This window comes from Calonectris borealis, unplaced genomic scaffold (assembly GCF_964195595.1).
Source record: "Calonectris borealis unplaced genomic scaffold, bCalBor7.hap1.2 HAP1_SCAFFOLD_45, whole genome shotgun sequence".
NCBI classification, from domain to species: domain Eukaryota; kingdom Metazoa; phylum Chordata; class Aves; order Procellariiformes; family Procellariidae; genus Calonectris; species Calonectris borealis.
Window position 1 is genome coordinate 748,666 of NW_027441457.1, and position 25,221 is coordinate 773,886.

General features: G+C 50.7%; 1 protein-coding gene across 1 annotated transcript; it reads right to left on the reverse strand.

Moving 5' to 3' along the window:
* Window positions 1-175: 175 nt before the first annotated feature.
* LOC142076388 (olfactory receptor 14A16-like) lies at window positions 176-24,714 on the reverse strand. Its single transcript, XM_075138690.1, has 4 exons — window positions 24,629-24,714; window positions 23,111-23,184; window positions 1,254-1,637; window positions 176-744 (listed from the first exon to the last, which is right to left on the reverse strand). The coding sequence occupies exons 1-4, from the start codon at window positions 24,712-24,714 to the stop codon at window positions 176-178; spliced, it is 1,113 nt and encodes a 370-aa protein (XP_074994791.1).
* Window positions 24,715-25,221: the final 507 nt, after the last annotated feature.

The window sequence follows — 25,221 nt, forward strand, 5'->3', positions numbered from 1 at the left end:
GCAGACCTGACACCAAGAAGCATGTCACCTCAGAGCCACCACTGGGACTTCAATTTGGAGGGGCTTCACCTGGAAAGAAGAGCCCAGGAGTGAGCTAATAGCCAGGCTGTGTGTGGGCTGATCAGATGCCTGGAGCACAAGACAGTGAAGGATCATCCTAAGGATGATGGACACCTTATTGATGCTGCGGTAGTCCGTGTTCAAATAGTTTCCACAGGGTGTCCTTGATCTCCTTGTTCCTCATGTTGTAGATGAGGGGGTTCAATGCTGGAGGCACCACCGAGTACAGCACTGCCACCACCAGACCCAGGGATGGGGAGGAGATGGAGGAGGGCTTCAGGTGGGCAAACATGGCAGTGCTGACAAAGAGGGAGACCATGGCCAGGTGAGGGAGGCACGTGGAAAAGGCTTTGTGCCGTCCCTGCTCAGAGGGGATCCTCAGCACGGCCCTGAAGATCTCCACATAGGACAGCACAATGAAAACAAAACACCCCAAAAATAGAAAAGCACTAAATGTGACGAGCTCAGCCTCCCTGAGGTAGGCCGCTAAGCAGGAGAGCTTGAGGATCTGGGGGATTTCACAGAAGAACTGGTCCACAGCATTGCCGTGGCAGAGGGGTAGTGAAAATGTATTGGCCGTGTACAGGAGAGCATTGAGAAACCCACTGGCCCAGGCAGCTGCTGCCATGTGGACACAAGCTGTGCTGCCCAGGAGGGTCCCGTAGTGCAGGGGGTTGCAGATTGCAAATGTAGCGGTGTCGTGGTTTAACCCCAGCCAGCAAAAATAAACGCCACGCAGCCGCTCGATCACCCCCGCCTCCAGTGGGATGGGGGAGAGAATCGGGAGGGCACAAGTAGGAAAGCTCCTAGGTTCAGATAAAAACAGTTTAATAATTGAAATAAAACTAAGTAGAACAGTAATAATAACAATGAGAACAACAACAGTAACAGAATACACAAAGCAGGCAATGCGCAATGCAACTGCTCACCGACCGCTGACCACGTGTCACGAACGGGGGGCGAGTCCCCCCACACACCTGGTTTTTATACTGAGCATGATGTCACATGATATAGAATACCCCATTGGCCAGCTCGGTCCACCACCCCAGCTGTGCTCCCCCTCCTGGTGCAAGCACCACCCAGCAACAGCCAAAGCATCAATGGGCCATCAAGGCTCCTTTCACACTAAACCCAAAACACAGCACATCCCCCAAGCTACTGGGAAGAAAGTTAACCCTGTCCCAGCTGGAGCCAGGACAAGCAGTCGTAGGCCATGACAGTGAGAAGAAAATACTCTGCTGAAATGAAAAAGAGTAACAGAAAAACCTGTGCAGCACATCCTGCGTAGGAGATGTCCCTGGTGTCCCAGAGGGAATTGGCCATGGCTTTGGGAACAGTGGTGGAGATGGAGCCCAGGTCGAGGTGGGAGAGGTTGAGGAGGAAGAAGTACATGGGGGTGTGCAGGCGGTGGTCGCAGGCTATGGCGGTGATGATGAGGCCGTTGCCCAGGAGGGCAGCCAGGTAGGTGCCCAGGAAGAGCCAGAAGTGCAAAAGCTGCACTATGTCTGCAAATGCCAGGAGGAGGAACTGGGTGATGGAGCTGCCATTGGACATTTGCTTCCTCTCGTTATGGTTATCTGTTGAGAAGGAAAAGGCAGTACTGAGTTAGGGCAGACTTCTCTGAGCAAAACCTATTGCATGTCTCATTGCAACCCCACACTCAGACTCTCTTTTCAGGAAGACCTCTCTGCAGCTCCTGCACTTGAGCTCTGGGTTTTTCTGACTGAGGGGGTCACTGGGAGCAGGGACACTGTAATGTGCTCCCGAGAAGTCCTTCTTGCTGTGCAGCGAGAGGGAACTAGGAACTCAGGGTGATCTCAAATTAAATGCACTCATGATCTAGCAAGGAGCTTTTTGGCATTGTTGGTTGGAATTTGCCCAACTGCAGAACGGAGCTGAGGGGATTTTGGTTTGTTTCTTTTGTTCTAGTTGCACCTGCCACATTTAGGAGTGGTTGTGGATGGTTGAAATCCCTGCCATTTCTAATGCACTCCAGGTGAAATCTTGTGGGTCCTGAGAGGCAAAGGGATGGTCCCTCAGTGCAGAGAGAGGAGAGCTGCTGTGCCCATCAGCCCTGTGCTCAGCTGCCCTGTGCTGGCACCTTGGAGCTGGAGGATGGTCCCACTCAGGTTGTCCCCTTAAAAGAAACGGGACCCTGCTGAGAGCAGAGGAATGCAGGTTCAAGGAGGAGATGAGATGCTCCTCACCTTTTCTCAGGGTACCTGAGGAGGATCTCATCTCCCCCCTCCCAGGCTGGGACACCGAGGGATCATTGCAGCTGCCCACCCACAGCTGCCCAGCAGCATTTCCACAGTCTTAGCACCGAAGTGTCTTCCCCATGGGGATCCTAGGTAGCACAGAGGTACTACGGGAGAGCTGTGCCCTTCTGGAGGGCACCCTGCAGCCCAGCAGGACGCCCCAGGGAAATAGCTCAATGTCCCAAAGCTGCCCGGAGGAGACTTGGGCTCTTTGCTCCCATGGACACGTCTGCGTAGCAGGACCCATAGGGTGGGTGTCTGAACAGGAGCTGAACCTGCCACCCCCGACGTCCACCCCCCCGCACTGACTCAGCCAATCCAACGGGGAGAACTAGGGCAGCAGAGGCAGGAGGGGATGGCAGTGGAATGCCACAATGCTCCTGCCAAGGGAGGAGGGACACGCAAAGACAGGTGGAAATCAGGGGTTTGTCCTTTTCTGGGCTCTGGCTGCTGCAGGGGCAACGCATGCCCGAGAGCCCATGGGCCTGAGGGCAGAGGCTCTGCTTAGGGTGGGAAAGGAGACCAGGGAGGGGTTGTGCAGCAGAAGGTGTCTGCACCGCAGGGACGGCAGGGAGGTGCCCACATCCCCCTGCCCAGTGTTTCTGGCAGCAGCTCCCTCTCACCCCTGCCCATCTCTCTGCTGCTTGGAGCTGTTCCTGCCAGGAGCCATCTCCCTGTCCCCAGCTCTGCTGGTCTGGGCTGTTGGACAGCCCTGGGCACCCCTGGCTGCACACCCGCCTTCACAGCCCTGCAGCCGTCCCCGGGAGAAGGGAGCTGTCTTGCCCTGTCCCTCTGAGGGGGCAGCAGGGAAGCCGTGCTCTGCAGCACATCCTCCTCCTCCTCCACCCCAGAAAAGCCAGCAGAGCCATCCTGACAGCTCCTGTCAGCCGTGGCATGTGCCAGGTCTGGGAGACACTTCCAGGAACTGATCTGCATTGCCCTGCAGCCAGAGACTTACTGTGTCACAGGCTGTGGAGATTTCTCCCTCGGTGTGCTCTCAACTGCATTGAAAGTCTGACTTCTCTTGTCTGCCCTCGGTGCCTGCAGGCAGTGCCCTCAGCCCTGCTGCGCTTTGCAGAGGAGCTGCTCCTGGGCAGAGCTGTCTCTCTGCAGCGCTGCCCGCTGGCCATGAGCTCCCTCCATCCCAGGAGCCCAGCCCAACTCAGCAGCAGAGGACCAGCCCAAGTGTCCTGGTTCCGGCTGGGACAGGGTTAACTTTCTTCCCAGTAGCTTGGGGGATGTGCTGTGTTTTGGGTTTAGTGTGAAAGGAGCCTTGATGGCCCATTGATGCTTTGGCTGTTGCTGGGTGGTGCTTGCACCGGGAGGGGGGAGCACAGCCGGGGTGGTGGACCCAGCTGGCCAATGGGGTATTCAATACCATGTGACATCATGCTCAGTATAAAAACCAGGTGTGAGTGGGGGCTCGCCCCCCGTTCGTGACATGTGGTTGGCGGTCGGTGAGCAGTTGCATTGTGCATTGCCTGCTTTGTGTATTCTGTTACTGTTGTTGTTCTCACTGTTATTCTTACTGTTCTACTTAGTTTTATTTCAATTATTAAACTGTTTTTATCTCAACCCAGGAGCTTTCCTACTTGTGCCCTCCCGATTCTCTCCCCCATCCCACTGGAGGCGGGGGTGATTGAGCAGCTGCGTGGGGTTTATTTTTGCTGGCTGGGGTTAAACCACGACAGTCCTTTTTGGCACCCAACGTGGGGCAGTGAAGGGTTGAGATAACAACAGTTTAATTAGAACATATTAAGGAATTTATATCTGTTAACATATTAATTTATTCTGCGCCATGCTCCTGTTTTTGCTGTACCTGTTAAAGATTGGAGTTGGGTTTTGTAGTCTGCTGTGCTCTGCAGTGATTAAAGATGTTTTGCCTGGGAGATTTGTTACCAAAACGCTGGCATTGGGGGTTATTTGGTATTTGGGATTCGTAATGAAGCCATTTCTGCATTTTGGGTACCACCTCATGGAGACCATTAGCAATTATACCTTCTCCTCCGAGAGATTTTTTATGGAGGACATAGAGAATGGCACCCTCGCTACCTTCCTTTATGATGTCATCTCCTTTGTTAAAATAACTTGCCAGTACCTTGAACATCCCTGGGCAATTAAGATACATCTTTTGGTGCTCCTTGCGAATATTGTTGTGGTTTTATCCAAGGTTAGTAAGCAATTCAAGAATGTCATCCAGAGATCTGCCCCAAGGCTGGATAGTTATGAGTGGCAGGGCGAGTGGGATAGCATGGGCAAATGCCTAGGGCGATGGGCACCCCCAGTGCTCTGGAACTTCGCCCCTGAACAAGTGCAGAACCCTGAAAAATTAGTAGAATATTTGGAAGAAGTATGCTGTCACCCTGGCCATTCTAGGGAGACGCAAATCACTGCAATGTGCTGGGGCCTGGCCCACGCCTCCCGAGCCCTGTTTAACACCACTCAGAACCCCCAAGGGGAAGGAAACGTCTCTGCAGCTGATGACAAAGCAACAGGCCCTGTGGCTACCCCACCCCCCATGGCAAGCACAGCGGCTCCCTCGCCCCCCAGGGCAGGCACGGCAGCTACTCCGCCCCCTGCGACAGAGAACCAACCTGTGCCGGTATCAGTCGCCCCTATACAAAAAAGAAAATGCACAAGAAAATCAGCTCGTCTAGTAAGGGATGAAGATGAACCAGGGCCATCACGAGAACAGGAGGAGGAGGAGGCAGAACCCGTAAATGAGATGGTGACCACCCGATCCCTATCTCTGGGTGAGCTGCGAGATATGCGAAAAGACTTCAGCCGTCGTCCAGGCGAGCACATTGTCACCTGGCTGCTCCGATGCTGGGATAACGGGGCCAGTAGCCTGGAATTAGAGGGTAGGGAAGCCAAGCAGCTGGGATCCCTTTCTAGGGAAGGGGGCATTGACAAAGCAATTGGACAAGGGGCACAAGTCCTCAGCCTCTGGAGGCGACTCCTGTCAGGTGTGAAGGAAAGGTATCCCTTCAAGGAAGATGTTATATGTCACCCAGGCAAGTGGACCACCATGGAGAGAGGTATCCAGTACCTGAGAGAATTAGCTGTGCTGGAAGTGATTTATGATGACCTGAACAACGAGCAGTTATCCAAAGACCCAGATGAAGTCAAATGCACCCGACCCATGTGGCGGAAGTTTGTACGGAGCGCACCAGCGTCACATGCAAACTCATTGGCAATAATGACCTGGAGAGATGGAGAGGAACAAACAGTGGATGAACTGGCTGGCCAACTCCGGCAATATGAAGAAAGTCTCTCTTCCTCCCTACGGGCCTGTGTCTCTGCTGTGGAGAAACTGTCTCAGGAGGTCCAGCAACTCAAAGAGGATATGTCCTGCTCCCCCCCTGGACAGGCCAGCGTCTCAGCCATTAGGAGCAAGCCCCTCTGCTCAAGAGAGGAGACATCGTGGGTACACACCCCAGGGCACCCTGTGGTTTTACCTGCATGACCATGGAGAGGACATGAGGAAGTGGGATGGAAAACCTACCTCAGTCCTACAGGCACGGGTACATGAGTTGCAAGGAAAAACAACCACAAAAGGGGGTTCTTCCAGGAAAACTGCTGCTCCAGTCTCCAGTGAGTTCCCCAGACAGAGTAGAAGGGCTGATTCCACTTCCGACCTTAACAAAGGGACTTCTGACTCATACTTACAAGAAGTGGATAGCGAATATGATGATCAGGACTAGAGGGGCCCTGCCTCCAGCCAGGTGGAGGAAAGGGACAACCGGGTTTACTGGACTGTGTGGATTCGATGGCCTGGCACATCAGATCCACAAGAATATAAGGCTCTCGTCGACACCAGTGCACAGTGTACCCCGATGCCATCAGGCTATAAAGGGGCAGAACCCATCTGTATTTCTGGAGTGACAGGGGGATCCCAAGAGTTAACTGTCTTGGAGGCCGAAGTGAGCCTGACCGGGAACGAGTGGCAGAAGCACCCCATTGTGACTGGCCCAGAGGCTCCGTGCATCCTTGGCATAGACTACCTCAGGAGAGGGTATTTTAAGGACCCAAAAGGGTACCGGTGGGCTTTTGGTATAGCTGCCCTGGAGACAGAGGAAACTAAACAGCTGTCCACCTTACCTGGTCTCTCGGAGGACCCTTCTGTTCTGGGGTTGTCCAAGAACAACAGGTACCAATTGCTACCACAACAGTGCACTGGCGGCAATACCGCACCAACCGAGACTCCCTGATCCCCATCCATGAGCTGATTCGTCGACTGGAGAGCCAAGGAGTGATCAGCAAGACTCGCTCACCCTTCAACAGTCCCATATGGCCAGTGCGAAAGTCCAATTGAGAGTGGAGACTAACAGTAGACTACCGTGGCCTGAACGAAGTGACGCTGTCGGAGTGACCCGGGGTCGGAATAGGAGCGCGTTCCCGGAGTAATGAGGAGTCCCAATGTGGGTATGGTCATTCTCCTTTATTTCAAGATATTGTGCTACTTTTATAAGCTAGCCACACTAACACGCGCACCTCCGAATCCTCTATTGGTTTACAGTCAGCAAGCACATGAATCTTAACATACACAGATTGGTCAAAAGCAGGTGTCCACGCGAACGCTTCCTGCGCCTGCATTCCGTTACCTAATCTACTGATATTTACATTCCTCAGCCTGTTTTTCCTACTCTACTATCACTTCAGAGACTCTAAAACTACAATTGCTCTTTAGCAGCCTTCTACTATTACTAACAAATCCTCAGTGCTTGAAATGTTCATAGGATGACCGTTATTTAATAAAAATCCCTCCACAAATTCCCCCTTTTTGTTTTTGAACAATCCAAGCCTGATTTACTACTTTCGATACAGCCTTTTTTATACAACTAAAAGCAATACAAAAGCATACACACAATATTAAGATGATAATCAATATACGCAAGCCTTCTTTTAACAAAGCTATCAGCCATTGCAGCAACTCTCTAAAAATATTCATGAGCCATTCATCTAAAATGCCATGATTTTGTGGTATCATGCTTACATGGTTTTTTAACCATTGTAATTGTTTATGTGTAGACTCACCATGATCGGATAGGTTCATGCAACACATAAACTCTTCTACCCGGAAACCAGGCCCACCAAACAAGTTCTGAAAGGCTCTGTTGCCGTAGCAAGAGACAAAACAAAACGCAGATTGATCTGTTTTGTTTGCCCAGGTAACCTCTTCTTGTGAAAGTGCAGGCTTCACTGCTCGGCTAGGCACCCCTATTGGTCCCTTATCTGTGGAAACACACATGTATCCTCTTCCATTAAATATTACCGAAACTGGGCCCAGCCACATGCCAGTGATTGGGTCTCGATACATTACTTTTAGTTTCGGAAGCGTTGTATGAGAGTTAAACTTAAGGTTTTGGTGATATATTATAATCGATGGCTCTTCTCTGTCTCCCATCAGACACAAATAATTTAGGGTAAATAGGACTTTATGCAGGCTCATTTGCGGGTCCTTTTCTTCCTCCTTTTGCTTTGTTAGATAGTCCTTCAATACCTGATGCGTGCGTTCTACAAGGCTCTGCCCCGTCGGTGAGTGTGGGATGCCAGTAATATGCTTGACCCCCCATCTCATCAGAAAGGTTCTCAACTTCTGACTGGTGTAAGCAGGGCCATTGTCTGTTTTCAGTTGTTCTGGTACACCCAACACTGCGAAGCAAGCAAGGAGGTGCTTACACACATGATGAGCCTTCTCACCCGATAAAGCCGTGGCCCATATTACTTTAGAGAAGGTATCTATGGTGACATGCACATATTTGAGCTGCCCAAATTCAGCGATATGAGTTACATCAGTCTGCCAGAGCTCTAAAGCCTTGAGACCTTTTGGATTAACGCCCAGCCCTATTCCAGGTCCATGATTTCCACACTTGGGACAGGCCTGTATGATAGAGCGAGCTTCGTTTTCTGATAACCCATATTGCCTTCTTAAACCCTTTGAGTTTTGATGAAATATTTCATGACCCTGCCTAGCTTGTAAAAATTTATCTACAGGTGGTACATGACACGCTGGACTGACAAGATTGTCCGCTATCTGATTGCCTTGTCCTAAACCCAACTCCCATTGATGGCTACGGATATGAATAACACAACACGGAGCCACTCGCTGGGAGATGGTCGATCTTAATTGAATAAATAGTTTCCCTAACTGAGGATTATTTGTTTCCCTAATCAGCGCGTCTTGAATTCTTGGTATAAGCCCAGCTACGTATAGAGAATCAGTCACCACATTCAAAGGATGATCAAGCCAGTTCCCTAACGCCCATACCACCGCCATTAATTCTAAAGTCTGTAAGGTATCTCCAGCTTGCCCTTGCAAAATCTTTTTGCACCATTGATCTGTTTCCCACCATACACATGCAGCTTGTCTAGAACGTTTTCCCGCACCTGTATATACCGTCAACCCCTCGAGTATCGGGCTAACAATCACTTTAGGTTTTTCTAGCCACTGATTTCATTTTAGAATCTGCCACAATTTCCCTTGAGGTTGCTGAGAGTGCACCTTTCCGCTAAATCCTAACAGAGATTCTTGAATGGCCAGCATGTGACGTATCCACCATTCTAAATCTACAGCGTTAACAGGAATACTGATGTCTGCTGGTTCCTGTCCTGTCAGCTCTATAATTCGCGTTCTCCCTTTTCGGATTAATTCCCCTATGGCTTCAGGACGAGTTTGTATACTGCAACGTGGTTGTACCCGTAAGAAAACCCATTCCAAAATTTGAAAAAGGGAGGAATTTGGCAAGTTATCATTACTCTTGTTGTCAATGGCAGTCACAGAGTTAATTCCCTGTTGTCCCTTCATCTCCCCCTTCTTGTTTTGCCATTGACATATAACGGCAAAAGGTGATTCTTCGGTGTTACAGATAAGCAAAGAAAGTGGCAGTTCAAGAATTCTTCTTGCAGTCCAGGCTATAGTAAGTTTGTTTATAATGTGCTGTAAGGCTACATGATGTTTGTCCATCATATGAATTTCAGCTGCAGGCTGAGTGCCTCGCAGTAATTCAATTAGTGGTTTAATGTCTGCATTGGTAATGCCAGTGCAATTGCGAACCCATTGGATGTCGCCTAAGACCGTTTGCACATCAGCCAATGTTTTAAGAGGAGTTTTTAGTGCTATTTTTTGAGGACGAATTTTTGCCTGTTCAATGATCCACCCTAGGTATTCCAAGGTGGAGACCTTTGGATCTTTTCTGGTGCAATTACAAGTCCCTTGTCTGCTAGCATGGTTGTTAATTGTTGTATATGATGCGCTTCAAAAGGAATTTGTTGACAACACAAAATATCATCCATATAATGATAGATGATAGTTTTAGGCCATTTTTCTCTTATTGGTTGCAGTGCCCAGGCGACATATAATTGACACAATGTAGGAGAGTTTTTCATCCCTTGTGGAAGTACCACCCACTCATACTGCTCTGCTGGTGCTGCTTTATTTATCGAGGGTATGGAAAAGGCAAATCTCTGAGTGTCCTGAGGGTGCAGTGGGATTGTGAAAAAGCAGTCCTTTAAATCAACTATAAGTATGTGCCAATTTTCAGGTAACATATTAGGTGATGGCATTCCAGGTTGTAAGGCTCCCATAGGCAACATTTGGTCATTTATTTTCCTCAAATCATGTAGTAAACACCACTTCCCACTTTTCTTAGGGATGACAAAAATAGGAGTATTCCATGGACTGACAGACGGTTTGATATGTCCCTCTATAAGTTGTTCGGATACCAGTTGTTTAGTTATTTGCAATCGCTCTTTAGTCATGGGCCACTGGTCAACCCAAACAGGGTCATTGGAGATCCATGTTAACGGTGGGTTGGGCGATTGCTCCCCAGTGCCCATGACTAAAAATGCTTTGTAATCAGCATTGCCCCGATCTGACTGAGAACATCACGTCCAATTACTGCTTCCAAATTTCCAGGGAGTGACAAAACATGGACCTTCAGTGTTGCCCTCTGGCCTTCTGGGAAACTCACTTGAACCGGTTTACTACTTATATATGGGGCTGAGTTCCCTCTCACTCCTGCAATTAATGCCTTTGGGGTTTCTATTTCCCACTGCAACGGCCAATTTGCTCGATTTATAATAGTTATGTCAGCCCCAGTGTCTAACATTGCATTTATTCTTATTGAAAGGTTCTCCTGACTCAAAGTCACAGTTTCGAGTGGGCGATGGTCTAATTTTGTAGTGAAACATACAGCAGGTCCAGTAGAACCAAATCCTTTACACCCACGTTCTTCCCAATCTTGGTTTGATCGATTTAAAGGATTTTTAAAAGCTAATATCTGGGCTATCTGACTGCCTTTTGGGATGAAGAGAGGAGGACTTATTGTATAGGCCATAATATGAATTTGACCAGTATAGTCTGCATCAATGACTCCAGGAATTACGATCAATCCTTTTATTCCTGCAGAAGATCGACCTAAAAGGATTCCACCTATCCTATTACTATCAGCTACTAAAGGCCCTACTGCATTGCTAGGGATTTTGCACACTTCTGTATTGGTTAAAGTGAAATCTATTGTTGTTTCCAGGTCGACTCCCAAACTTCCTTTGGTGGCAGCCGAGTGTTTTTGTAAAAACCCTGATTGCTGCTGTTGTTCTGAGGGGGCATTTGTGTCTGCACGCGGCCTCTCCTCGCGCTCAATTTGAATTTTCCTGAACAGGCCTTAGTAGCATGAGTACTGTTTTGACACTTATCACACCATACGGGAGCACGACAATTTCGCCTGCTATGCCCCTGTTCCCCGCAACGATAGCAGATGCCTTTAAAGGGCTGAACTATTGCTGGAGAGTGTTTTTGCCTAACAACAGCTGCCAATGGTTGTACTACTTCTTGGACAGCACTTTGCACCGCTGCTGCAATCAACTCATTTTGGTTTTGAACCCCTGCTCTTTCCACTCGAGAAAGCATTTCTTCCACTCCTGCCCCTTTGGGCAGACTGGCTAGAATGGCCCTGGTAGTTTTGTTGGCGTTATCAAAGGCCAAAATTCTAAACATTTGTTTTTTATTGTCCTCTCCCAAATCCGGATGGTTCATTACTGCATCCCAAAGCCTATCAATAAAGTTGCTATACTTCTCAGTTGCACCTCGCGTCACCGAGCTGAAAGAAGGGCCTTCCGATCCTGGCAAGGAAAGAAACGCATCTAAAGCAAGCTTAGAAGATAACTGTAACATATTGACAGGAAAAGTTAATTGGGCATTGATATCCGCATAACGTCCCCCCCCAATAAGCATTTCAGCTGTAATTCCAAATAATGGATCCCCTTGTTGTTGATGCTGGGCAGCAGCATTCACTGCCCTCTGAGACCATGACAATCCCCATAACAAAAACTGTGTAGGTGTCAACAGAAGCCTCATCAGACTTTGGCAATCATGGGGACACATCAAATCAGCAGAAAAAATCCAAATAACAATTTGTCGCGAGGCTTCCGATTTAACACCATACTGCGATATAGTATTTTTGGCTTGTTGTAGAATCTTCCAATCATGCGGTTCCCATTTTCCTTGACCGTTTTGCTGTACCACCGGAAAAGCCATGGGGCCAATGTCGGATGCAACTCCCCACTGTCCATCCAAAATAGTATCCCGAACAACTCCACTCCATCGGCCGGGATGGGTAGCTGCAGTAGGTCCGAAGAAACAGGGTGGCAAGTTGTCTCTCGAACCGGCGTTTGACCAAGGTTCTCCTTTTTGCTGAGTCTGTGTAGTTAAGTCCTTTAGTTGTTGCACAACCTCTTTTAACAGCTGATTAATACTTTCTGTCGAATTTTTCTCTTTTCCGCTAGATGGCGGTGTGGCAGCACCGGAGGAATCATCGGAGAGTGGCAAGGGGGGCGGAGAGGAGGGGCGGTGGGAGGAGGGCGGCACGTTTCCCCACCGTGAATCGGGGGGGTGGGTGGAGCTGGCCATTCCTCCCCCTTCATGCCCAGCGGCTGCTCTTCCGCTTTTGCCTCACACTGCTGCTGTGCTACAGCCCCGGCAACTTCCGTCTGCTGTGGCGTAGATGATATTGTCGGGCAAGATGGCGAACATAGACTGTCGGGCGTTTTTAAGTCCTGCTCAACATTATCGCGCAATTAGGCAACAGCCTTACAGGTGGACCCCGTCATACCCTTCACAGCAAGCAGCCCAAAAAAATGCGCGAAAGGTCCCGCCTTGGATTCCATGCTCTTAGACTGTTCCGGCATGGGGTCCGGAGCCAGCATCTGAACAGCCGCACACGCCACCTCCCGTTCAGCTTTCATAGCTTTTAAAGTGTCTAGTACGTCTCCCCACAAGTCTGTCACAGACTTAATGTCCTCCTCCAATTTTTTTATCACCTCCAGTAAGCTTCTGCCACATTAGTTCTCCCAGCTCCCGCCATTCAAGCACAGAAAACAACGTGTGAGTGTCTTTAAAATGTCCCAAACGTTGTCCTAACTTAATTAGCTTGATAAGCTGTTTCACCGTTGTCTCGATCCCTCTCTTAGAGAGTAGTCCTACGAGCAACGCAGCTGCTGCCTCATTCTCCATAATAGCAGCGCACCCTCTGGGAGGCAGTTGGCCACTCTGCACCGTTATCTATTCTATTTAAGCGACTGAATAGTACAACTCCCAGTCGCTTGTTTCCCACTCCCCTTCTCTCGCTGCGCTTACCGCAGTCTCGAAGAATTGTAGTCTCTGCTACCAGACCTCTGGGCTACGAGCCCAGCATGTTTCCACATCCTCTGCTACCAGATGTTGGAGTGACACGGGGTCGGAATAGGAGCGCGTTCCCGGAGTAATGATGAGTCCCAATGTGGGTATGGTCATTCTCCTTTATTTCAAGATATTGCGCTACTTTTATAAGCTAGCCACACTAACACGCGCACCTCCGAATCCTCTATTGGTTTACAGTCAGCAAGCACACGAATCTTAACATACACAGATTGGTCAAAAGCAGGTGTCCACGCGAACGCTTCCTGCGCCTGCATTCCGTTACCTAATCTACTGATATTTACATTCCTCAGCCTGTTTTTCCTACTCTACTATCACTTCAGAGACTCTAAAACTACAATTGCTCTTTAGCAGCCTTCTACTATTACTAACAAATCCTCAGTGCTTGGAATGTTCATAGGATGACCGTTATTTAATAAAAATCCCTCCACATCACGCCGCCACTGAGTGCTGCCGTGCCGGACATGCTAGAACTCCAATACGAACTGGAGTCAAAGGCAGCCAAGTGGTACGCCACCATTGACATCGCTAATGCGTTCTTCTCCATCCCTTTGGCAGCAGAGTGCAGGCCACAGTTTGCTTTCACTTGGAGGGGCGTCCAGTACAGCTGGAACCGACTGCCCCAGGGGTGGAAACACAGCCCTACCATTTGCCATGGACTGATCCACACCGCACTGGAACAGGGTGAGGCTCCAGAACACCTGCAATACATTGATGACATCATCGCGTGGGGCAACACAGCAGAGGAAGTTTTCGAGAAAGGGGAGAATAGTCCAAATCCTTCTGAAGGCCAGCTTTGCAATAAAACAAAGTAAGGTCAAGGGACCTGCACAGAAGATCCAGTTTTTAGGAATAAAATGGCAAGATGGACGTCATCAGATCCCAACGGATGTGATCAGCAAAATAACAGCCATGTCCCCACCAACTAGCAAAAGGGAAACACAAGCTTTCTTAGGTGTTGTGGGTTTTTGGGTAATGCATATTCCAAATTACAGTCAGATCGTAAGCCCTCTCTATCACGTGACCAGGAAGAAGAACGATTTCAAATGGGGCCCTGAGCAACGACAAGCATTTGAACAAATGAAACAGGAGATGGTTCAGGCAGTAGCCCTTGGGCCAGTCCGGGCAGGACAAGATGTGAAGAATGTGCTCTACACCGCAGCCGGGGAGAATGGCCCTACCTGGAGCCTCTGGCAGAAAGCAGCAGGGGATACTCGAGGTCAACCCTTAGGGTTCTGGAGTCGGGGATACAGAGGATCCGAGGCCCGCTACACTCCAACTGAGAAGGAGATATTGGCAGCATATGAAGGGGTTCGAGCTGCTTCGGAAGTGGTTGGTACTGAAGCACAGCTCCTCCTGGCACCCCGACTGCCGGTGCTGGGCTGGATGTTCAAAGGGAGCGTCCCCTCTACACATCATGCAACCGATGCTACGTGGAGTAAGTGGGTCACACTGATCACACAACGGGCCCGAATAGGAAACCCCAGTCGCCCAGGAATCTTGGAGGTGATCACGAACTGGCCAGAAGGCAAAGATTTTGGAATATCCCCAGAGGAGGAGGTGACACGTGCTGAAGAGGCCCCACCATATAACAAACTACCAGAAAATGAGAAGCGATATGCCCTGTTCACTGATGGGTCCTGTCGCCTTGTGGGAAAGCATCGGAGGTGGAAAGCTGCTGTATGGAGTCCTATACGCCAAGTTGCAGAAACTGCTGAAGGATAAGGTGAATCGAGCCAGTTTGCGGAGGTGAAAGCCATCCAGCTGGCCTTGGACATTGCCAAACGAGAAAAATGGCCAGTACTTTCTCTCTATACTGACTCATGGATGGTGGCAAATGCCCTGTGGGGGTGGTTGCAGCAGTGGAAGCAGAACAACTGGCAGCGCAGAGGTAAACCCATCTGGGCTGCCGCGTTGTGGCAAGATATTGCTGCCCGAGTAGAGAACCTGGTTGTAAAAGTACGTCACGTAGATGCTCACGTACCCAAGAGTCGGGCCACTGAGGAACATCAAAACAACCAGCAGGTGAATCAGGCTGCCAAGATCGAAGTAGCTCAGGTGGATCTGGACTGGCAACATAAGGGTGAATTATTTATCGCTTGGTGGGCCTATGACACCTCAGGCCATCAAGGAAGAGATGCAACATATAGATGGGCTCGTGATCGAGGGGTGGACTTGACCGTGGACGCTATCGCACAGGTTATCCATGAGTGTGAAACGTGCGCTGCAATCAAACAAGCCAAGCGAGTAAAGCCTGTTTGGTATGGAGGACGATGGCTGAAGTATAAATATGGGGAGGCCTGGCAGATTGATTATATCACACTCCCACAAACCCGACAGGGCAAGCGCTATGTGCTCACCATGGTGGAAGCAATCACCGGATGGCTGGAAACATACCCTGTGCCCCATGCCACTGCCCACACCACCATCCTGGGCCTTGAAAAACAAGTCCTATGGCGACATGGCACCCCAGAAAGAATTGAGTCAGACAATGGGACTCATTTCCGAAACGCCCTCATAGACACCTGGGCCAAAGAGCACGGCATTGAGTGGGTCTATCACATCCCCTACCATGCACCAGCCTCTGGGAAAATCGAACCATACAACGGGCTGTTAAAGACTACACTGAGAGCAATGGGTGGTGGGACATTCAAACATTGGGACACACATTTAGCAAAGGCCACCTGGTTAGTCAATACCAGGGGATCTGTCACTTGAGCTGGCCCTGCCCAATCCAAACCCTTACGTGCTGTAGAGGGGGATAAAGTCCCTGTCGTGCATATGAGAAATATGCTGGGGGAGACAGTCTGGGTTACTCCTGCCTCTGGCAAGGGAAAACCCATCCGTCGGATTGCTTTTGCTCAGGGACCTGGGTGCACTTGGTGGGTGATGTGAAAGGATGGGGAAGTCTGGTGTGTACCTCAGGGGGATTTGATTTTGGGTGAAAATAGCCAATGAACTGAATTGTATGATGTTAGTTATTACATAGTACTGTATGTCATCCCCTCTATGGTTACCATATGCCATATTAACAGTATTACAGTAAGAATCACCCAGATTAATGTAGGATGAACTCCGAAGAAACTGAGCAAGGTGCAACGATGATAGAACTGGAGAAGCGCCCAGAACTGGCCTCCGCATGCAAGAGCCCAACACCACACACCATCTCTCCTGCAAGACTGTTACGACAGATGGAACCCGAAGTCATGGACTAAATGAACTCAACGGACGTTTTAGAGGGATGGCCCATGGACTAAGGGAATGATATCCCTGTGTGTGTATACATCAAAAGGCAGGAAAAGTAGCGGTGACTAATTGGAATGTATGGAAAAATGTGAGACCTGGGCATGATGTAGATGGTATAGAATAAGGCGTGGATATTGTCCTGGTTCCAGCTGGGACAGGGTTAACTTTCTTCCCAGTAGCTTGGGGGGGTGTGCTTTGTTTTGGGTTCGGTGTGAAAGGAGCGTTGATGGCCCATTGATGCTTTGGCTGTTGCTGGGTGGTGCTTGCACCGGGAGGGGGGAGCACAGCCGGGGTGGTGGACCCAGCTGGCCAATGGGGTATTCAATACCATGTGACATCATGCTCAGTATAAAAACCAGGAGTGAGTGGGGGCTCACCCCCCATTCGTGACACGTGGTCGGCGGTCGGTGAGCAGTTGCGTTGTGCATTGCCTGCTTTGTGTATTCTGTTACTGTTGTTGTTCTCACTGTTATTCTTACTGTTCTACTTAGTTTTATTTCAATTATTAAACTGTTTTTATCTCAACCCAGGAGCTTTCCTACTTGTGCCCTCCCGATTCTCTCCCCCATCCCACTGGAGGCGGGGGTGATCGAGCGGCTTCGTGGGGTTTATTTTTGCTGGCTGGGGTTAAACCATGACACCAAGGCAGCACTTTCGCAGCCTGTGGGCTCCCTCAGGGATGTCCCTGAGAACAGACTGTGGAACACGCTGAAGTCATCACTGATGTTTCCTCCCTCCGCTGGGCAGGGACACTTCTTTCCAGCAGGAGCATTTCCCCTCTCAGAGACAGAGTTAGGTCAAAGAATCCCCTCTTCTTGTTCCACTATGAGACAGGACACCCAGACAGGGAAAGGGAGAATCTCCTCTACCTCCTGTACCCATGCAAACCACAGGTGACATCTGAGGTGCCAGAGGTGCTCCAAGACACGTGCAGGTCACTGTAAGCTCGGATGGAGCAATTCAGAGGGACAGGGCAGCGCCTGGGGACATAATTTTGGAAGCCGGTGGGGCATTCCTTTGGCCAGCTGAAGTGACAGCAGATGCTCACATTTAGGACAATGAAACCTGTTCCTGCTCGTTATGTCCAGGGCAGCCTACAGAGATGTTCCTCTGCACAAATGAGGTCATTGCCATCGGGAGAGCTAAGTCTCGTTCTCTTCTCCATCAGCTGTGTTTTACCACATCTCCGTTGAGAGTTATGGCAGGTTTCTCCTCGACACCCCCACAATGCCTAACCTACTTCAGGGCAGCTGCTCTGAATTTAAAGGTGCTACCTGGGATGCCAGGGCTTTCCAGCACAAGCGCATGCAGCCAACAGGGACAGCACAAGACCTGCAGGACCACCGTCCCCATTCAGAGCATGGGTAACAGACCCCAAGAGAACCACAGGCATGTTCAGTGCTTTCGTTCAAGGAACTGCAGTGAGGCGAGTCCTGTCCCATCTCTACCCAGTAAAGGCAGTGCTTCTCCCAGATCCTTTAGTCATCCCTTTGATGATGCAACCAAGAAACAGACCAATGATTTTCACAGTGTTCCTGTCCAGCCAAGGACACCTTTCAGCAGCACCTTGTCCTTCCTGGAGATCAGCTTCACCTCCAGCACAGGCCCTCCGGGGCTGCAGAGACACCACAGGCAGCAAAGCCCTCTCCTGCCAGGGCTGCACAGTCCAGCCCTGCTTCTCTCTGCTCCTGAGGACAGCAGGGTTTGCTCTCCTTAGGGACACCTCGGGAGTGTTGATCTGCTGGAGGGTAGGAAAGCTCTGCAGAGGGACCTGGACACGCTGGATCGATGGGCCGAGGCCAACTGTATGAGGTTCAACAAGGCCAAGTGCTGGGTCCTGCACTTCGGCCACAACAACCCCAGGCAACGCTACAGGCTTGGGGAAGAGTGGCTGGAAAGCTGCCCAGAGGAAAAGGACCTGGGGGTGCTGGTTGACAGCCGGCTGAACATGAGCCGGCAGTGTGCCCAGGTGGCCGAGAAGGCCAAGGGCATCCTGGCCTGTATCAGAAAGAGTGTGGCCAGCAGGAGGAGGGAGGCGATCGTGCCCCCGTACTCGGCACTGGTGAGGCCGCACCTCGAATCCTGTGTTCAGTTTTGGGCCCCTCACTACAAGAAGGACATGGAGGTGCTGGAGCGTGTCCAGAGGAGGGCAACGAAGCTGGTGAAGGGCCTGGAGCACAAGCCTTATGAGGAGCGGCTGAGGGAACTGGGGTTGTTTAGCCTGGAGAAGAGGAGGCTGAGGGGAGACCTCATCGCGCTCTACAACTCCCTGAAAGGAGGTTGTAGCGAGGTGGGTGTTGGTCTCTTCTGCCAAGTAACTAGCGATAGGACAAGAGGAAATGGCCTCAAGTTGCACCAAGGGAGGTTTAGATTGAACATTAGGAGAAATTTCTTTACTGAAAGAGTGGTTAGGCCTTGGAACAGGCTGCCCAGGGAAGTGGTGGAGTCACCGTCCCTGGAGGTATTTAAAAGACGTGTAGATGAGGCCCTTAGGGACATGGTGTAGAGGGCATGGTGGTGTTGGGTTGACGGTTGGACACGATGATCTTAGAGGTCTTTTCCAACCTGTATGATTCTATGATTCTATGATTTCCTCTTTACATTGCCACCTGCCAGCCACCCCGGCATGCTCTGAAGCAAATCTTCTGCTTGCATGGGAGCTTGGGCACTTGGTACCGGCTTTCTTGGTTACACATCTGAGCTCAGCCCTGGTGCCACGGCTGAGGTCCTGCACATCTCTGCTCTGACAGAAAGAACCTATAAGCAGGGAGAGGAAGGGGACAAAGTCTTATTTAACCAGCCTGAGGAAGTGTTGGGATCAATGACCTCACATCTTACTGGGGACTTTAACGACCCTTTACATGGCAAGGTTTTGGTAGTGGTGAGGGGGGTTGCAGGGGGGGCCTAGGTGAGAAGCGCTCAAGAGCTGACTCCATGTCGGATAAATCCAATTTCAGCTGGCTCTAAAATGGACCAGCCACTGCCCAAAGCTGAGCCAATAAGCAATTCTGGTGGCACCTCTGTGATAACACTGAAGAAAGATAAAAACCAGTGTGCAGCAGCTGTAAGAGAGAGGAATGAGAAACATGTGAGAAACAGCCCTGCAGACACCAAGGTGAGTGAAGAAGGGGAGGGGCTGAGAGAGAGGCTTGGTGGGCACCGGGGGCCAAAAGTGAACCCACCACCTCTGACATTCACAGGACAACACATTGCAAATGCTCTGTTAGGTGCTTAGAGGTTCTTTGCATCAGCTTTTTAGCCCAGCTGCCAGGTGGGCCAACAAATGTGATGCTCCCCTGGATCTGAAAACCTGTGTCACCCTTGTCAGCCTTGGCTCTAGGAGCAAAGAAATAGCGGAGTCTCAGCTCCCAAGGGGAGTGAGGAAGGAGGAGAGCAGCAGAGTGCAGATGCCCAGTCTCCGAGTGGCAGACTTTGGCCCATTCTGGGAACTTTCGGTGGACAGTGTCACTCCAGGGGAGCAGAATTCAGTGCAACTGCTTCTCAAGGGCAGCATCCTCTAAGCACAGCAAGTCTCCATGCCAATACTCCAGCAAACAAGTGGACATCTCAGGACACCCGTTTGGCTAAACAGGCAATTCGTCGGGAATCTCCGTAGAAAAAGGGAAGCAGAGAGGGTGTGGATAGAGGACCTCACTTCAAAGAAGGAATTTAGAAATAGGGAGGGGTTTAGGAAAGCCGAAGCTCCCCTGGAGTTAATACTTGCAAGGGGGTCCAAGGGCATCAAGATGAGCTGTTAGCACTGAAGTTACAGTTCAAGAATAAACAACAGTAGTGTGTGGCACTGCTGAATTTAGTAAGAGAAGGTGCAGATCTGTCTGAGGCACTCTTTGTGCTCTTTGTGGCCTTTGTGCCTTGAAGCAGGACTCTGGAGGAGAAAAACCAGCAGTGGCTGTGGATCAAGTCAGGGGTTACTGGAGCAAGCTGAGATGTTAACAGTCCACAGAACTGGCAGGGCTGCATCCAAGGGTGCTGAGAGAGCCAGCTGATGTCACAGCCAGGTCACTCTGTATTGTGACACACACTTTGGTGAGGAGTGTGTCAGAGAGCATGTCTTTTGGATTCCATTTCTGTGAGTCTGAAAGAAAAGGTGACTGGATGAACCCAGGGGAGATCATGCCTGACCATCCTCCTTGCTTTCTGAGATGAAAGGACTACATTTCCTGATACGGGAGGAGTGGTGGGTTTCATTTACTTGGACTTCTCGCAGGCTTTCAACACCATTCCCCACTATGTTCTTGTCTCCATGTTAGGACATTGCTGTTGGGATGGGTGGATGAGTAATATCAGTAATAAAAAAGGTGATGGCCATGGCCATTCAAATGTCCATTCAAATGCCCATTCAGTTCTTGACTTGGGCTCTAGGTATTGTGATGGTCAATCAGGACAGGCAAGATGCTTTTATTGAACTGTTGGGCGCAGTAAAAAAAAATAACTGATGGGTTATTTTCACCCCAGATTTTATCTCCTTGTGGTGCTGGGGGCATGAGGAGACAGAGGCCAGTGTCTCCCTGTGTCGCCTCCTCAGTTCCCTCACCTTATTTGGAGATGTTGCACTCCTTAATTCATAACCTTCATGAGTCAAATTCACCTGTTCTCCACAGGTGGCTGCAGTACAGCTATTTATCTTTGATGATGATTTCTAGACAGTTTCATTCAAGCTGGAAGTGACCTTGCAAGATGTCTATAGACCAACATTGTACTCAAAGCAAGGTCACACCAGATTGCTCAGGGCTTTATCCTTGTGGGACTTTGAAACTTCCAGGGATGGAGGCAGCACATACTCTCTGGAAAATGTCTTCCCATGTCTGGCCGTCCTCATGCATCAAAAGTTTCTTCCTGTATCAAGCCTGACCCTCTCTTCCTCCTCAGGAACAAGGAGGCCCATTGCCTCTTGTCCTTGTGTCTTGCCCTACAGTGTCTTCTTGGAAAGCGCACCGTAGGCAGTGCAAGGCTGTTACCTCCTCCCCTGAAAGCTCTCCATTCTCCAGTTGGAACAAGTCCAGCTCCCTCAACCCCTCCTAACAGGGCAAGTGCTCTAGCCCTGACCATCTTGCTGGTCCTCCACTGAACTGGCTCCACTTTGCCAACGTCTCTCTGGCATTGTGGGGCACCAAAACCTGGTCAAGTGTTCTGGATGTGGTCTAACATGTGCCGAGAAGAGGGAGAGAATCACTGCCTCTGGCTGTGCTCCTGCTCATACAGCCCAGGATGTTCTTGGCCGCCTTTGTGGAATGACTCATGTTTTGCCCACTGTTACCCAAGGACCACCAGAGCCTTTCCTGTGGAGCTGCTTCCTATATGTAGGCAGTCTCAGGGCCTCTGTCCTTGCAGGGGCTTAGTCCACCTCAAGAGCAGGACTTTGGATTTGTCCTGATTGCATATCATGAGGTTCCTATTAGCCCATCCCTCTAGCCTGCCTACGTCCCTTGGGATGGCAGCCCTGCCCACCACTGTAGTGTCTGCTCTCCTCAAAGTGCTGTCATCTCCAAATGTCATGAAAAAGCACTCTCTCATCTTGTCTGGATCATTAAAAATGCATTAAAGAGGGCAGATTGCAGGACAGACCCCTGCAGGACCCTGCTAGCTAGAGACCTCCAGGCAGAGTAGTACGCATTGACCACAGCCATCCAAGCCTGAATGTCCAACAGGTTTTTCACCCATCTACTTATTCACCCATGTAGACCATAATGACCTAATTTGGATGCAAGAATATTGTGGGGAATGATGCTGAAATACTTGCTGACTTCCAGGTAAAAGACAACAACTGCTCTCCCCACGTCCAGCAATCCTGTGATTTCATCAGAGAAAGCAAAGAGGCCGGCCAGGCACCATCTACCCTGGGTAAATCCAGTCACCTTCTCTTTCCAATACCCAGAAATGGGATCCAAGTGCATGTGCCCTGGGACAGCCTTTAGTTGCCCTGCTCACCCTTTGGGCCTTTTCCAGAAAGTGCATGCAGCATTTGGGTGCTGCCAGTTGTCAGGGACTATGTCTCCATGTCCTTTCAAAGATGATGGAGAGTGGCCTCACTGTGCCATCAGCCTGCTCTCTCAGCTCCCTCGGATGCCACCTATCCGGTCTCATAGACAAATAAGGATTGAGTTTGCTCAAGTAACTCCTGACTCAATCCAAATTCACCCATGGTTGTTCTCCTCCAGAGTCCTGCTTCAAGGCACAAAGGCCTGGGAGACCTTGCTGGAGGAGACTAAGGCAAGAAGGACATAGAGAATCTCAGATCTGTCTACACCTGCTGTTACTAAATTCAGCAGTGGCCACTCATTCTCTTGGTTTCTTCTTTAACTGTTCCTGAAGCAGCGGCAGCTCCTCTTGGTGCCCTTGAACCCCTTGCAAGGGTCTACACTTGGGCAGCTTTAGCTTCCCTAAAGCCATCCCTATTTCTAAATTCCTCCTTGAGTCCCTGCATCCACCTCCGGCATGCTTTCGTTCTTCTGTGGTGCTTCTTGATGAGGTCCCATTGTAGCCAATTTTCTGTCCTGAGGTAGCTGGTTGTTTGCCTGTGTATTGGTGTGGACAGTTCATGTGCTTGAAGGCGGTGTCCTGAAAGACCAGCTGTCCTGAGCTCTGCTGCCCTTGAGTGCTGCTGCCTATGGGATTGCCACCAAAAGTCCCCTCAAGAGGCTAAAATCTTCTCCTCTAGAGACCCAGCACCTGGCCTCTGCTGCAGTCCTTCCTCACTCCCCTTGGGAGCCGAGAGCCCACCATTTCATGGTCACTACAGCCCAGGCTCACACTCGTTTTCACATCCCTGATCAGCCCTCCCTCTTTTGCAAGGACTGGATTCAGGTGAGCAGCACCTGTGTTGGCCTACCTTGCACCTGGGCAAAGAAGTTGTCCCAAGACACCCAGAAACCTGCTGGACAGTATGCATCCTGCTGTGCTCCCCTGCCAGTGAGGGTCAGGGTCATTAAAGTCACCAATAAGACCTGGGGTCATGGATCTGGAGACTTCCCTGGCTTGCTTAGATAAGGCTTAGTCCACTTCCTTGCCCTGATTGCAGGTGCTTGGTCTCCCATGAGGTTGTCACACTAACATGCCTCTCCTCTGACCTTCACCCACAACAGCTCACCCAACCTGTTGCATGTCCCATAGAGGAGCTCCATACATATGACAAGCTGCCTCAGATGGAGGGCATCCCCCTCCCCATCTTCCTAGCCTGCCTCTCCTGAAAAGCCCCTCTGCACCATGGCAGCACCCCGGGGAGCTGTCCCACCACCCCTCGCCATTGAGTCCATCAATGTCAAAAGTCTGTTGTGGCATGTGGGACTCCAGTTCCTCCAGCCTGTGCCCAGGCTGAGGGCATTGATGCACGTTTGGGCTGCAGCACCTCAGCTGTAGCACTGGGGCCAAGCTCAGACTTGTCACAGGCAAACCTGGTACCAAGTGCCCAAGACCCAACGTGTGCAAATGCTTTGCTTGAGACCAGAGACCTGCTGGAGGGGACGGCAGATGGCAATGGGAAGGCACAGAAGGAGGAACCGCTTCTCTCCACAAGGCCAGAGAAAAGCCAGGCTGGGCTCTGCAGTCCTGGCAGGAGAGGGCTTTGCTGCCTGTGGTGTCTCTGCAGCCCCAGGAGAGCCTGTGCTGGAGGTGAAGCTGATCTCAAAGAAGGAGAGATGCTGCTGAAAATGTCTTTGGCTGTGATCCAGGAACGCTGTGAAAATCCTTGGACAGTTCCTTGGTTGTATCATCAAGTGGGTGAATAAAGGACGGCTTTAGGCAGAACCAGCAGAGTTTGGGAGTGGACAAATGAGTGGAGATGGCGGTGTGATGGGCTTCTGTCATGAACTGCCCTGCATCGACTGGATGGAGATGGGTCAGAGCCTGCCTCATTGCAGTGGCGGGATTCAGGTGCTGGCCAACAGACCCTGATTCAATCAGACATGCCATCGGGAGTGTCTGTCTCGCACCCGCTCTCGACGCAGATGCCTTTCCCGTAGGTCCTGTGCTGTTCCTGCCAGCCACATGCACTTGTGCTGGAGAGCCCTGGCACCTCTTGTGGCACCACAGGCCTGTGTTTGGCCTTGAGTAGCTGCCCTGAATTAGGTCAGGCAATGTGGGGATGTCCATGAGACATCTGCCATTGCAGGCAATGGCGATCTAGTATATACAGCTAATGGAGAAGATGGCTGATGGCTATGGCAGTGACTACATCTGGTCCCCTGACTACCTCAAGAGGCTGCCCTGGATGTAAGGAGGAGGGAAAAGTTCAGTTGTCCTAAATGTGGGCATCTGCTGTTGGCCAAAGGAATTCCCCACTAAGCTCAAAGACGGGGCCTCCAGATGCTGCCCTGTCTCTATGAACTGCTCCATGAGAGCTTGCAGTTACCTGCACGTATCTTGGGCCACCTCTGACACCTCAGATGTCACCAGGTTGTTGAGTCTGAACAGCTCACTCCTGGCTTCCATCTCCATGAATGACCATGGGAGCTGAGACAAGCAGCTCCCAGGCAGCAGGGGTCTCTTTTGTGCCCACCTGCCCTGAGGCCAGAGGAATCCCACCTCCTGTGGGGCTGTGGCAGCCAGAGGTGAGAGCTGAGTCCCCTGCCAGCCCCAGGACTACAGGCCCTGGACGAGATGCCTCGATTGGCTCAGCTGACTCCCTTCCCTCAGCAGGGGTGAAGGAGATATGTCCCTGTCCAGTTTTCCTGTCTCATAGCAGAAGCAGAGAAAAGGCGATTCTCATGCCCAGCTCTCTCTGACAGGAGAAATTACATTGCTGGAAAGAAGCGTCTCTGCAGAGTGAGAGAGGGACCATGAGTTATTCCTCAGCCTCTTTCCCAGCAGGTTCCCTGGAGGCCCAGGGAGACGTGGAGGGAGCCCCGAGGGGGCAGAGCAAGTGGTGCCTTGGGCTGGTCCTCTGCTGCTGAGCTGGGCTGGGCTCCTGGGATGGAGGGACCTCATGGCAAGCGGGCAGCGCTG